This window comes from Diabrotica undecimpunctata, chromosome 9 (genome assembly GCF_040954645.1).
Source record: "Diabrotica undecimpunctata isolate CICGRU chromosome 9, icDiaUnde3, whole genome shotgun sequence".
Taxonomy (NCBI): Eukaryota; Metazoa; Arthropoda; class Insecta; order Coleoptera; family Chrysomelidae; genus Diabrotica; species Diabrotica undecimpunctata.
This window is the reverse complement of record NC_092811.1, coordinates 112,274,895-112,289,755: the sequence shown is the minus strand read 5'-3', so window position 1 is coordinate 112,289,755 and position 14,861 is coordinate 112,274,895. Positions and strand designations below refer to the sequence as shown.

At 34.1% G+C, this 14,861-nt stretch overlaps 1 protein-coding gene across 2 annotated transcripts in view; it reads left to right on the top strand.

Moving 5' to 3' along the window:
* The window catches only part of TrpA1 (Transient receptor potential cation channel A1), a 299,380-nt gene that overhangs the window by 48,404 nt on the left and 236,115 nt on the right, over positions 1-14,861 (top strand). For both annotated transcript variants that reach the window (XM_072544022.1, XM_072544021.1), the window contains exon 2: positions 6,862-7,074. In XM_072544022.1, the coding sequence (XP_072400123.1) occupies positions 6,880-7,074 (195 nt within the window). In that variant the 5' untranslated portion in view covers positions 6,862-6,879. The remainder of the gene's footprint in view (positions 1-6,861; positions 7,075-14,861) is intronic.

The window sequence follows — 14,861 nt, the reverse complement described above, 5'->3', positions numbered from 1 at the left end:
GCATACCAGCAAACTACTCCTCCAAAAACACAAGCCCAAGCCTCTTTTGACCGGCATTCTTTATTCTCAAATTCTCCTTTCTTTCTCAATTATATCTCGTGGACTATGCAGACTCAAAAGAGGTATTAATCTTCTCAATTTTGATCTGCTCTCAGCTTTTTCACTAACAAACGAAAACACTGGTACTCAGATTGACTACACGAAAACACTTCTTCTCTTCTGGTCTGCCGGTAACATAATAATTCTTTCAATCTCCCCAGACAACCTTCTCAACTCTTTCATTCCCACCATTCCTTTTTAACCAATCATAAGCATTCATCTTTCCCACTTATTTTCGATTTAGAAAATTTCCAACATGATATTTAAAACAAATAAACTACTTTCACTCAAATTACTTTTCAGAAACCATTAACAATTTTACCTTTTTCAACAGAAATAAGTTTCCAAATTCTTGTTATCTCATGTCATCTAAATCTAATTCTTATTTACTTTCGAAAAATGCCCAACGCAAAATACAATTACAAAGTTTATTCCTTAAATCTATAATTATACGGGTTCAATTGTCCTTTCACTATGCACTCAGTCTTTCACGGAACAATGTTTTCTCTTATGGTCTATTACAAATAAGTACAGGGTTGTATTTTAACTTATATGCCCGCGATATATTAAAATAATAAAAAAAACTCTTTATTCTATTTCTGATCCATAAACTAATCCATAATATATATATATATATATATATATATATATATATATATATATATATATATATATATATATATATATATATATATATATATATATATATATATATATATATATATTATATGTGTGTGTGATTACCAGAAAGCGTTCGATAGAATAAAACATGACGAACTGATGAAAATATTAAATTCAATTGGTCTAGACAGCAGAGATCGCCGTATAATAAACAATATCTATTACGAACAAACTGCAGCTGTTAGAGTTGGGGATCAGTTAACAGACGACATAAAGATTAAAAGAGGTGTGCGACATGAATGTATATTGTCCCTATTATTGTTCAATACATATTCAGAGCACATTATGAACCTAGCGCTAACCGACATAGACGAGGGAATACTTATAAACGGAGAACGATTGAACAACATAAGATATGCTGATGATACTGTCATATTTGCAGACAGTCTTGAAAGTCTGCATACACTTGTCTCCAGGGTAGCAGAAGTAAGTAGCAGGTTTGGGCTTGATTTTAACATCAAAAAAGCCAAATACATGGTTATAAGCAAAAAAAGGATACCACCTGGTCAATAACTAGTTAACCAACAACCTATAACACAAATCACCAACTTTTTTATTTGGGTACAAACTTAAATGAACAGTGGGGCCAATTGACGGAAATTAAGATTAGGATCGAGAAGGCAAGATCAGCTTTCGTCAAAATGAAAAAAATCTTTACCAGCCATGATATAAAATTGGAAATAAGTTCGTTTACTAAAATGCTACGTATTGTCCGTTCTTTTATATAACGTGGAATCATGGACCTTAACTGAAGCATCACTGAGGAGACTAGAAGCATTTGAGATGTGGTGCATGTTGAGGATTTCCTGGATAGACAGAGTTACCAACGAAGAAGTTCTACATAGAATGGGTAAAAAGCGCGAACTAGTCGTAACCATAAAACGCAGCAAACTAGAATACCTGGGCCATATAATACGCAATGAACAACGATATGACCTACTTCGGACCATACTTCAAGGTAAAGTGCATGGGAAAAGAGGTCCAGGGCGAAGAAGAATATCCTGGCCGCATAACCTGCGAAAATGGTTTAACTTAACCACTACCGGACTTTTCAGGGCAGCAGGCAGCAGGCAGCAGGCAGCAACGGATAGGCACCATAAGAAGAAGAAGATCCTAAGAAAGCTTATTGCAAAAGTAACTTCCTATAACTAAAAAGTCTTCCTATTTTTTTAAGCGTTTTCAACTCAAAACAGCTATCTGTAAAAAAGAAGGTGTTCTGAAGACTGCAGATATAAAAACATGCTTTAAATTTACGGGAAGGCTTGTTCTGGTTCTTGAAAATCTTGAAAATGTAGCTTTGCTGGTATTAAAATTTGTAATATTATTGTGCTTCTCTGCTGCACATTTTAGGTCTTCCCAAAATCCATAACTTCTTATGTCAACAATATTAAAAGATAAAGAAATGTTGTAAACTTAACTACTGCATGGAGATCTAAAGTCATATAAGCTTTAGTTATCATCTTGCGTTTTTTATTCAACGCAAATCTCGGTATCAGGGCATAAAGCTGTGACTGGTTATAAGAAACTTTCGACCAATAGTTTGAATAAGGCTGTTAGCTATTAAAAACATTCTAGTCAAATCCTAATTTTATTCTGTCTTCTATTCTGTCTTATCACACCATATTATCGATTGCTTTTAAGAGTCAGACAGCGAAAAACAAGCTGAAAAAGACATAAGGCAATTTCTTTGGCTCCACGAAATGCTGCTCTATTTTATTGACAATGGTAGCATAAGTAATGCAGTCTTGCGAATAATTTTTACTCAATATTGAAATTAAAAACATTATCTAACAAATAATGTTAAAATGGAAGATAAAATATTCCGGTCATTAGAAATACTTAAAGAATTGCAGCGGGGACATCTCCCTCTTCATGTGACATTTCACTATTTATAGTGAAAATATGTGCAGTATTGTCTACAGAACCAGCAAAGAACTTACAGCTATTACTTGCAAATATCAATAATACCTGCAAAAGTTATAGAATAAATAAATATTGTCGCTGTCAAAAGAAATTAAAAAATATAACGTACATTAATTAATTTAAATGGACTTATTATGTATCTCTTATTTTAATTAAAAGTATCCTCTGAGGATTGAGTGAAACAAAATGAAATCACGTATATCTCCGCACCCGCATCGGTTGTGATAATATATGCGGCAGATGGAAACCCAGCGTTAGGAAAACACAATTCTCGAAACACGGTATACAAACTCCAATAACACTGTTTCTTTATAAATTAAAGTAAGAAGTCAAAAAAACACAAAACGTCTTTATACACACGTACAAAGTATAGGTCGTTCTACACTTATAAACAAAATCAATAAAAAATTTTTTACATGGAATTGTTAGTTGTTTTCTAAATTATCCATCATCCACATTATCAAATCGTAAAGCCCTCAATAGAAGTTTAAATCGATTGAGTCCTATGTAAGTCGGAAAAGTTGCAATGCTGTAAATCAGCATCATCATCCAGCCTTAATTTATCACGTCCACTGCTAGACATAGGCCTCCCTTAAACTCCTCCGATATTTTCGAGTTTGTGCTCTTTTTTGCTAATTTTTGGTGATACGCCTGATGTCGTCAGCCCAACGTGTAGGTGGTCTTCCTCTACTTGTCTGTCTGCTCTTGGCCTCCAATTTGTAATTTTGCTTGTCCATTGTGAGTCATGCATTCTTGCTATATGGCCTGCCCCGTTCCATTTCAGTTCCGCTGTACGTTCCACAACATCAGCAATACTAGTCCTTCTTCGCAAATCTTCGTTTCTTATTCGGTATCGCAACGTCACTCCCAACATAGACCGTTCCATTCGTCTCTGTGCCTTACCTGCACTGCATTATAACTGTGGCTTTTACTATAACTACAATAAAATTATAATTGCTATGCCTACCAGGGAGTTGGTGGGGAACAACTTAGAAATTTCTATTACAGTGGCAACCCTGTCCGAAGTCGGGACCCTGGAGGCAGGTGTGCCTCAGGGAGCGGTGCTATCGCCGTACCTGTACACCATCTATACGGCTGACACGACAACAGAACCAGGGCCTCTGTTGAGTCTTTACGCTGACCTGCAAAGAGCACTGAATAGATGTCAAAGTTGGTGTATAAGCACTGAGGTCATGTGAGGCATACGTGGGCTTGGTGGCCGGACCCCACTCGGAGGCTCAGCCGGCGAGGAGAACAAAATTTATTTTGACAAATCGGCGGCTGAGTGGCTAGGCACACACTCTTTTCCGGACATAGAGTCGTCAGCTCAGGCTGGCGGCTTTATGGTCGGAACACACGCTCTTTTTTCTTTTTTTTAGGGAGTCAAGTCCCGACGTAAAGTTAGAGTAACTTCTATAGAGTCAGTAAAGTAAATAGGGAGAAAAGCCTACATGTGGCTACCCCTACAGTTAGGTGGCATAATCACAGTCAATAAAAACAGAGGGTGTCCCATTACCCAGGGTACCTTAAGTAACGCTCAGATCATAAGCCTCATCACCTAAGTCACACGATAAGGAGGGGTGGAGGAAAAGCCTGGGGGTCAGATAGGTACCACTTCGATTAGCGAAGTGTGACCGGTTTGATCTTCGGACATGTGCATCCCACTCTTACAATTGTATACACATGTTCCTAGGAGCAGGGTTGATCACTGCGTGTGTGTGTGTGTGTGAAATCTATCAAAGGTAAAAACTATTTTACTATCAAAGGCGTAACAACACTTACTACCAAAGGCGCTGTTGTCGAAATCACCGGTAGAGAATAACTTATGACCAAACTACTTATCCTCTTCGACCTAAATTAATATCGAAAATATCTAAAGCCATCTGAGATTTATTAAGGATAACCCTAAAAAAGTATTCGCAGGATTGCAAATAAATATCTGCTTTAAAATTCACGCCAGATGATGTTTTAGAAAAACGCATTTAATCCTTTTTCAATTTTTTGAATTAGATATTTTACATTTTTTTACATGATAAAGTTTTGACTAATATATTAAATAAATATTTGACAGAAATATTCACTGCAATATCTGTACTATTATACAGGGTGTTTTAAAAAAACGTAACCCCGTCTTTACGGTAGGTAAAAAACTGAAAAATAATTGGAGTTTGCTTAGTAAAAAATTTTTGTAACGCCATTCGTTTTCAAGATACAGGGCGTTGAAGAAAAAAATTTACGCATTTTTTACGATTTTGCCGAAACTACTGGCAACATTGTAATGAAATTTTATACGAATATGTTTTGGAAGCTTCATGGATACATCCCATGAATTTGTTTTATATCTGATTCTCATAGAGGGCGCTAGTTACACGGATCGTACTAAGTATTAGTCAATATAACTTTTTTAAGAGTATAATTATTAATCAAAATTTCAAGTAAACTTAAACATGATTCAATTTTACACGAAAAAGGTACTCTTGGTAAAACTCGATACTGTGTACCATTTTCGGAATATTTTGATTTGAAAATTATGAAGTAATAATTGATGCTGGTATAAAATAGTTAGTAATTAAACAAAACTCACAAGAAGAAAATTAAATTAATGACCGAGAACATAAAATAAAATTCAATTACAGTAAGTGTTCAAAATGCCCTCCGTTTTCGCGAATACACAAGTCTATTCTTTTTTCTAAAGATTCCATTAACCTTCTAAACGGTAGGGGATCAGCTATGATGTCATTAAATTGACGTTGAATTCTTTCTTCCAATTCTTGGCGTGAATTTACCTCTGTAGCATAGACTTTTTCTTTAATATACGACCAAACTGCGTAGTCCAAAGGGTTAAAATCGCATGACCGAGGAGGCCAATGAATCGGAGCTTCTGCACCTCTACCAATCCATCGATTCGGAAAATGATTACTCAACCAATTACGATCACGATTTAAATTTCCAGGTAGAATATGATAACCTATTAATTTGTTACCTAAAGTTGCTGCCCAAATATTAACTTTAAATGAGTGTTGGTAATGTGATACCCTTTTGACTCGTGGATTCTCATCACACCAGTAGTGTGCATTATGGGAGTTAAACATACCTTGTCGCGTAAAGGTGGCCTCGTCCGTAAAAAGAATGCATTTTAAAAAATTTGGATTGTGGGCTGTCCTTTGTTGCAATGTTTCACAAAAATTCACTCTAACTGGTAGATCATCTGACAAGAGCTCTTGGACTTGTCTGTAATGATAAGGATGTAATTGCAGTTCTTTCAGTATCCGCCAAGTACTTGAAGAAGATGTATTTGTTTGTCTTGCTATATTCCTTACGCTAACTGTTGGATCTTGATCAAGTAAATTTAAAATACTATTTTCTTTATTAATTGTTCTTGTTGTTCTTGGTCTACCAGAATTTGTTTTATTTGGTCTCACATTCCCAGTTTCTCGACAACGTCGTTCAACGGCTCTAAATGTTTTTTTACTTGATAAGTTTCTTCTAGGAAACTTTTCTGCATAACGTGTCACAGCTGCACTAGAACATCCTAAACATTCGCCTAAGGTTAATAACATGTCAGTGTATTCAACATTTGAGTACATTTTGATTTAATTTTACAAATAACAAGGTTTCAAAACTCTAATTATTGTTGATTTATCGTCATAACAATCACTAAATGTCAGATTTCCATGGCACACTTGGAGAAAATAGAGGAAAACAGAACTTTATCATTACTACCAGCATCAATTATTACTTCATAATTTTTAAATCAAAATATTCCGAAAACGGTACACAGTATCGAGTTTTACCAAGAGTATCTTTTTCGTGTAAAATTGAATAATGTTTAAGTTTACTTGAAATTTTGATTAATAATTATACTCTTAAAAAAGTTATACTGACTAATACTTTTTCAGTTTTTTACCTACCCTAGTTACCTTTTTTTGAAATACCCTGTATAAGTTTGATTTTATGACAAACATTTTTGTTGTGCATGTGACACTAAAATATATAATAAAAAAATATAAAAAAAAAATGTTCTAAGCAAATTGTACGTTGATTTGATTATTACCCATTTACACTAATTTTCATTGAATAAAACAAATTCACGTACTCACCCTTTTAAAATAATTTATTGCCAACTATACTATTTGTTAAAATTTTTTTATTTTTTAGGTCACTTAAGTAGACAAGATGCCTAATTTACTTCAATTTCTCCAAACTATTTCTACTTGGAGAATCGATGATGACGTGGAATTTGCTCATCCACCGTCAACACCTATCATTACTGTCATACCAGCTGTGGAGGAACCAGAAAAACCAAAACCAGAAGAATTAAGAATGGGAAGTAATGAAAATAAGGATGGTTTGAAAATACAGAACAAAATGGTAATGAGTCAATAAAGTTTAATTTTTAAGAAGTAGATTAATTCATTGAAAAATTTTTAATTTTAAAGTAATTAACACGGATTGTTATGAAAATTTTTTCACCCAGTTTTTTTTTTTGTTATTGACGCATAAAACAAAAAAGCAGAGAGGCCTTCATCCTTATATATAACGGATTATTTTTACAGATGTCACCGTCTCTTCGTCCCCAGTTTCCATTCTTCTCTATTTAAGGCCTCATCCTCTACCAATTTTCTGGTGATCACAGCCTGATTAACTTTATCTCTTCATTTTCGGTGTATCCAGTCCAATATTTTCCGGGACCATATGAGCCGCTGGGAGCAAAAGTGGTGAAAGTCAAAAAATCAAGTTCTCAGCAAACTAGTGCTTTACTAGAAACTCTGTACAGACGAAAGTTTTTATGGAGTTTGTTGTTTGTTTAGATAAATGAATGTATAATATAATAATCATGCTCATAGTATGTATTTTTATCTAATAACCTCCATAACGGAGATTTTATTAGCCTCTCAAATTACTTACACCACTTTTGCAGTAAACTTACCTAATGGTAATAACTTACGCCATTTTTACAACAAACATGTTTAAATATTATTTGCCGTTTATGATTTGCATTGAAGTGATGTCAGACTTTTATTGCAAAATATAATGCAAGGAAAAATCCAAGGACGCAGAAATCCAGGCCGTAGAAGAATGTCCTGGATGAGAAATTTAAGAGAGTGGTTTCGCTGTACCACTAACGAATTATATAAAACAGCAGTAAATAAAATTAGAATCGCCCTAATGATATCTAATCTCCGATAGGAGAGGCACTCAAAGAAGGAGAAGATGTCAGACTAAATTTAGGTGAAAAAAATTATACTTAAAATTTCAAATTCTGTATTAGAAGATATGAAGTAATGCAATATAATTTTTTCTGCTAGATGATTAAAAAATATATACAAGAGAAACCATTACAAAGAAAAAACGATATTACAGTTCAGAACTGGTGCCTCCGTTCTCATTATCGAATGCCTCTACATATTTTAATGGTCCCAGATCATTCAAGTTCTCTGTTAACGTTTTTAAAGTATTATAAAATGCATATTGAATTAGAGGAATATGGGTTAATAAATCTTGCATATTATTTTTTTGCTTGTATAACAAGCCTAGAGCAATTAAACAAACGGCGTTGTTGAAATTTATAAAAAGGTTGTAATAAGCCTTTTGTTTTCCGCAACTATAATTCAGAAAAGTCTTCTATGTCATTTGTTTTCTTATAAAACATTGTACGAGGACATTTTTTTTGTGACACGTATATTGAATTTGCAGCTAGTTAATTGATTTTCCGTCTGTATTTAGTTTATTTCCTCGTACCGATTTTTCCAACTGTAATGCAACTTTGAAATCTTGTTTCATTACATAAACGTTAAACTTGAACGTTTTGTCCCGTGCAAGTATCGCTAAACGCTGTTATGTGTTTTTTACTGTCTATCACATTTCAGATGTTTTGTTAAGCATCATGCAATTTCGTGGGATCCTCTAGAGACCGTAGTTTTGTACCATACGTACATCCACGCTTTATGGGTATGCAAGTCATGCACACCTAAATTGTAGCAGTATAAATTTCGTGTTTAGTAGGCAATTGATGTTGTCAATCTGGAAAACGGCAATACATCGAGCCAAACATGCATCGTTTTTCATTGCAGCTCTGGCCTTTTTAGCTTTCCTTAGATGTAGTTTATGACTGGCCCTCAAGGTTGTTTTATCAGAATCGTCAGCTGCGTCTATGCGTAACTTAAATTTAGCAGACTGTTGACAAGTGCCCTTTCTAGGATGGTGAAGATGGTTGAAAATAGGTTTTGATCAGAAAACATTTTTCTTTACATGTTTTCATTGACTGGTTGCAATCCATCTTCGAGGCAATTTTCTTTGTATAAAGCAAATATCTTTCTAACATTAAGACAGGGATCTAAGTGTCTTCTGTTTGGATAATGAGTTCTCGTATAATGGCTGTTGTAAGCAGGAAAACTGTTAATATGATTTGGTACAAACCGAACACGCGATTTATCAGTTTTATTGGAATTTCCACTTTTCCCTCTTAAACCTTCCTCTACTTTACCAGACTTTTCTTTCTGTAAGGCTCTTGTCATTTTACCATCAGAAATTTAAAATGTTTGCAAAAAATACTACTTACAAACAATGTGACTGAAGCCCCCAATGTTCAAAAATACTTATGTGTACAGGCCTTCGTTCCTCTACTACCATTACGCCTTCATCTATTCGCAACTGCTATTTTTCGTACTAGGCCACATATATAACAACTTTGTCTTTGATAGTTACCCATAGCCCAAAACGAGTCAAAGAGAATTTTCCGATTTGCTCACTAATCTTCTCGTAACATTTTTTATAGCACTTGTAGTCTTTATTGTCAAATATTTTATTCTTACTAGCATTTCTTTTTGCATTTTTAACATTCCTTTTCTACAGGGAAAAATTTTTTTGTCTTTTTGACAACAATATCTTCATTCTTTTTACATAAAAAAGATTATACAGTGGGTAAACACCAATTGCAGCATTAACTTCCAAGTTGACCTCGTTATGATCTGGAACACAAAAAGTAATAGTTAATTTTCCCGAAATGATACACATTTATATTACTAAGGTATAAATTTATATATGCCCAGGTATCTACTTAAATAACCGGCGCAACAAATAAAAAGCTTTTATCTAAACAGTGACAAATACTTATCATCACTACTTCTTGATTCGTTTGGTGGACAATAATCCAGGTCTGTTATGTCATATTTCATCATCTGAATCGAAGTGGAAATTTGATAACATAATTACTATAAAAACAAATGTAAACTAAATATTTAAAACTTATTTGTAACAGGAAATATAAGAAAAATGCTATAAAAAATAACGCAGCTGCTAACGACAACCTAACCGTGTTCTTAATTGACTTACACCACGTTTGCACACAACACTATCAACATTTAATACCTTTTAGTATCTTTCTGTCATCTAGCAGGAAGTGTTGAAAATTAGACGTAGACCACTTTTACAGATAACCGTATGATGTTAAAGCTATTGAATAGTGATGTGATGAAGTACAAATTATACAAAAACATGACTTACACCACTTTTGCTCCCAACGGCTCAATTATGTTCTCTGGTATTTACTTAAATACTTATATCCAAATCAAGTTGTCTTCTTTCAATATATTCTTAAATTTTCTCCCATATCCATTTCATTTCTTAGATGCTCATTTCAAATTTTCTCTAATTTTGATCTCCAACAACTCCTTTCCATAAAATTCATTTTGGTTTATAAGAGCTTGTATTGGCTTTTACCCTTGAAACCTTAAATCAAAAGGAGCACAATGTGATCTATCATTTTAAAGTTTATCTAATTATATTTTTAATAGCAATTGTCAGTTCTCGAGAAATTAATTCTAAACATATAAAATCCAAACAAAATTAATTAAAAAAGTTTAACAACTGCGACTCGAAATAGCAGGTAAATAGCTCCGAAAAAAAAAACCTAATGGAGAAAAATCTGCTGAAAATACAGGCGACTTAATAGTTCCCCTCCTTCATTTAATACTTCCGTTAATTTTTGAAATTAACGTCTTGTTTAAAAATTGTCTCACAAATACAATGAAATGCGAAGGAGCCCCATATTTTTTTCCAGAGTATTTTTTCATTAAAATGTCCAAGTAAAAAGAATGATCCAGCAATATGAGGCACTGCATTTCCTGTCCAAATAATAAAAAATATGACAATTTTGATCTGACAATCTGACAGTGTATTCGGTTCGATACTGTTTCTAAGTCACAATAGCAACTTATGGAGATGACACACCAGTAATCTTTTCCCATGAAGACCCAACCGTAACATCACACATACTCTAGGCTAACCTAAGCTAAAGGTATAATTATAACCGCAGCAAAATTTCGAAGACGCAACAGCATCATACATAAGCTAGGCTACACAATATGAGGATCATCAGCAGCTACACTTCGATGCTCAGCTCTTGGACTTTTATATTCCAAGGCTCAGCACTATTTACCTATACGGTTGCACAGGGCTCATATAAAAATTAAATATACCCAGCTTAATACCACCATGTTTCTTATTTCTGAAACTATCAAGCATACAGCAAGAGAATGGTTGGACTTATAAACTGAGACTGGAATATTTTAAAATGATAAAGAGAGTGCTAGATCACAAATTTATAATAAAATAAAGCCTACTAGCCAATAAATATTTTCAATTTAAAAAAAATAATGCAAAACCAACAATATTGTATAATATCCCACATAATGTAAAATTACCACTTTGCTAAAATTTTTTGTAGTTGTACTGGAATACTCATTGAAATGACTATCTTAAAAAACAGCTGCATCAATTTTCACGGCAAATGGTTAACTTCTCAGATGACATTATTCGTATCATAGAGAACATCGCAGATGTAAAACAAATGCTTAAAAAATTAATAAAAAGTTAGTTGGTCTTCAAAATATATTTGAAAGAACAACCAAACGCATTAGATATAGCGTAGAATAGGTTTGAGTTGTATTACTTTTGGAGAAATACACAAGAAAAAAATAGCGCAACATTTAAGGTTAGCCAAGAGAGCCGCAAGAAGAGATATACTTGGAAAGGGCAAAGACACAGTGAAACATGTAACGATAATGAAATGAAAATGAGCAGGTCAGACGGCAAGAACATTGCATGACAGATGAACTAAAAAAATATTAAAAATCTGACAAACGAAAGAAAAAATAATTTGAACAATAGAGGATATGTTAAAAAGAAAAAAGAGGCAAAGACAATATGCAGAAGAAAAAAAAAAGTTGTAACTGGAAGAAAAATATAAATATTATAACAATGGCGACGGAAATTTAGTAGTGGGAATAGATGAAAAACTGAGCTGATGGGCCAGATATTTTAAAAGTGTATTAGACACCGATGAAGAACAATACCTTGAAATACAGCAGCCACTAAAAGAAACAATAAATCGTAACAACAATGATGAAATACCAACAAAAGAAAAAATAAAAAACATAATAAAAAGTTTAAAAAATAATAAATGGTATTAATACCCGGTGAAAATGGTATTAAATGGCAGAGTTAGCAGAGTTCCTAAAGAAAGGTGGTTAAAGCCTACAGGAAGAAATCACAGAATTGATACATGAAGTATAGACCAAAGAGCAAATACCACAACAGTGGAGAGAAGCAATACTATGATCAATACACAAAAAAGGAAACGTTACGAAATGTAAAAACAATAGTTTGCACAAGGAATTTCATAAACTCTCTGTTGTTCATTTGGAATGTTGTCTTTGATTGATCGGACAAGAGATGAAAGTTTTTTTTTGTTGGGGGGTAAATATTGCCTCTATTCCTCTTGACTTAAGAATTTTGTCAATTTTGTCAGTGACACCTTTGATGTGAGAAAAAATAGCTTTCGTATGATGAGGGTCTGGGTCTTTGGGTTGAGATTGAGTGGAAGATTGATATCTGTGGATGCTCCTATTGATGTGATTTTCGTGGTAACCGTTTTGTTTGAGGGCTTGTTTTAAACTAGATAGCTTAGAGGGTCTACTTACATCATCGTAAAGGCGTATTGATCTGAAGACAAGCGTATTGATGACTGAATTAATTTGTGAAGAGGGATGATGAGAGTTGACATGCAAGTAACGATTGGTATGGATGGGATTTCGATAAACAGAGTGATGAATACGGTAGGGATGAATCAGCTTCCACCTCCATCGTAAACTGGATACTAAAATGTATACCATTCAGATGGTTTTAAAAAGACACCAAAGTATCACTATCATAGGGCCAAATGACGAATATATCGTCAACATATCGTAGCCAACATGTGGGTTGGAGCAAAGATATTGACAATTACTGGAGATAGTGGGGAGCCCATTGGGCACCATTTATTTGTCTGTAGAATTGATTTTGGAAGCTGAAATAAGTGTTTGACATACAATGTAACAGCACTACTATGAAATAAATGAACCAACAAAAAGAATAATTGAACAAAAAAGCAACTATACAAAAAATGGCTGACTGCAAACAACTATGAAGTTTATAAAGAATATAGAGAAAAAGATAGAGAAGTGAAAAAAACAAATAACACAGCAAAAGAATGAAGAATGGGAAAGAATATGCTTAAATATTGAAACATATATAGGAGGTACAAGAACTTCGGAGTCACGGAAAGTACTGAGAGCATTGAAACAAAACTCAAAAGAAAAAATTAAATTGGGAAATATACAGGACAAAGATTGGAAGGACTACTACAAGAAACTATTAACAGAACAAAGACCACAATTCATTGGAAAAGAATCTATATTTAAGAAAGGAGATAGAAAACGATGCGAAAACTACAAAGGAATAAGCGTAATATCATTAACAGGAAGATTATATGGGAAGATACTGTGAGAAAATATAGAGCAAGCGATAAATGGCAAAATCGGTAAGGATCAGGCAGGCTTCACGGCAGGAAGATCATGCATAGACCACATATACACACTGGAACAACTGTTGGAAAAGGAAAAAGCAAAAAATAGAGATATACACTTGGCATTTGTGGACCAGAGAAAGGCGTATGACTCTGTACCAAGGTCAGAACTATGGGAGGCAATGTACAAACTAGAAATACAGACGGAGCTCATAGAAGCTACAAAAGCTCTGTATAAAGAAAATAAAGTGTCCATTAAAATGGGAACAAGAATCATAGGAGACTTCACCATAACAAAAGGGCTCCTGTAGGGTTGTTCCACGTCTCCAACCCTATTCAAAATATACTTAGAGAAAGCCTTGACTACATGGAAAAGAAAATGCGAAGGCATGAGAGTCCCGGTACGGAACGAATACCTATATACGTTAAGCTTTGCAGACGATCAAGTAGTGATTTCACAAGACCAAGACAATCTCAGCTACATGATGAAGAAACTACAAGAAGAATATACCAAGGCTGGCCTAGATATTAACCTCGCGAAAACAGAGTACCTATCTACAAGTGAAGAAGACATAGAAGATCTACAGATTGATGACAACGTAACAATTAAAAGAAAGGATAAATTCAAATACCTGGGGTTTATAATCACGAAAAAGGCAACAACAGAGGAAGAAATTACACAAAGATTAGGACAAACAAGAACAGCAATCCGACAACTTAACTCAGTATGGTGGGATAGACACCTAAATATGAAGACAAAAATGCAGATTTATAAAACATTAGTGCGAAGTATTAGTGACATATGGGGCTGAAAATTGGATCATAAACAAGAAAAACAGCAGTAAGATAGTAGCAACAGAGATGGGATGCCTTCGAAGATGCTGCAGAGTAACAAGAATGGATAGGAGAAGTAATGACGAAATAAATCAAAGAACATCAATAGAAACAGACATACTAACATATAGAACAAAAAAGACTAAAGTGGTATGGACATGTAAGAAGAACTAGCGACAGCAGATGGATATAACCGAATGGAGCCCCATAGGAAGGAGGAAAAGAGGACGAAGCCATGAGTAAGAGACGCCTAAACGATGGAGAATTGAACAACAGAGAGAGGAAGGAAAGATGGAGATGGAAATATTTGAGCGAGGGAAGGCAGTGAATACTGTAGAATCCCTAAATATATATACATACAATGTTTAATGGGAGATAAGTGATCTTACTGGATACTGTATTTAGTTTTCAGAATGTTTAGAGTTTCGTCTATAGGAATGTTTGTAAAGAGTGAAACAATATCAAAACTTATCAGAAT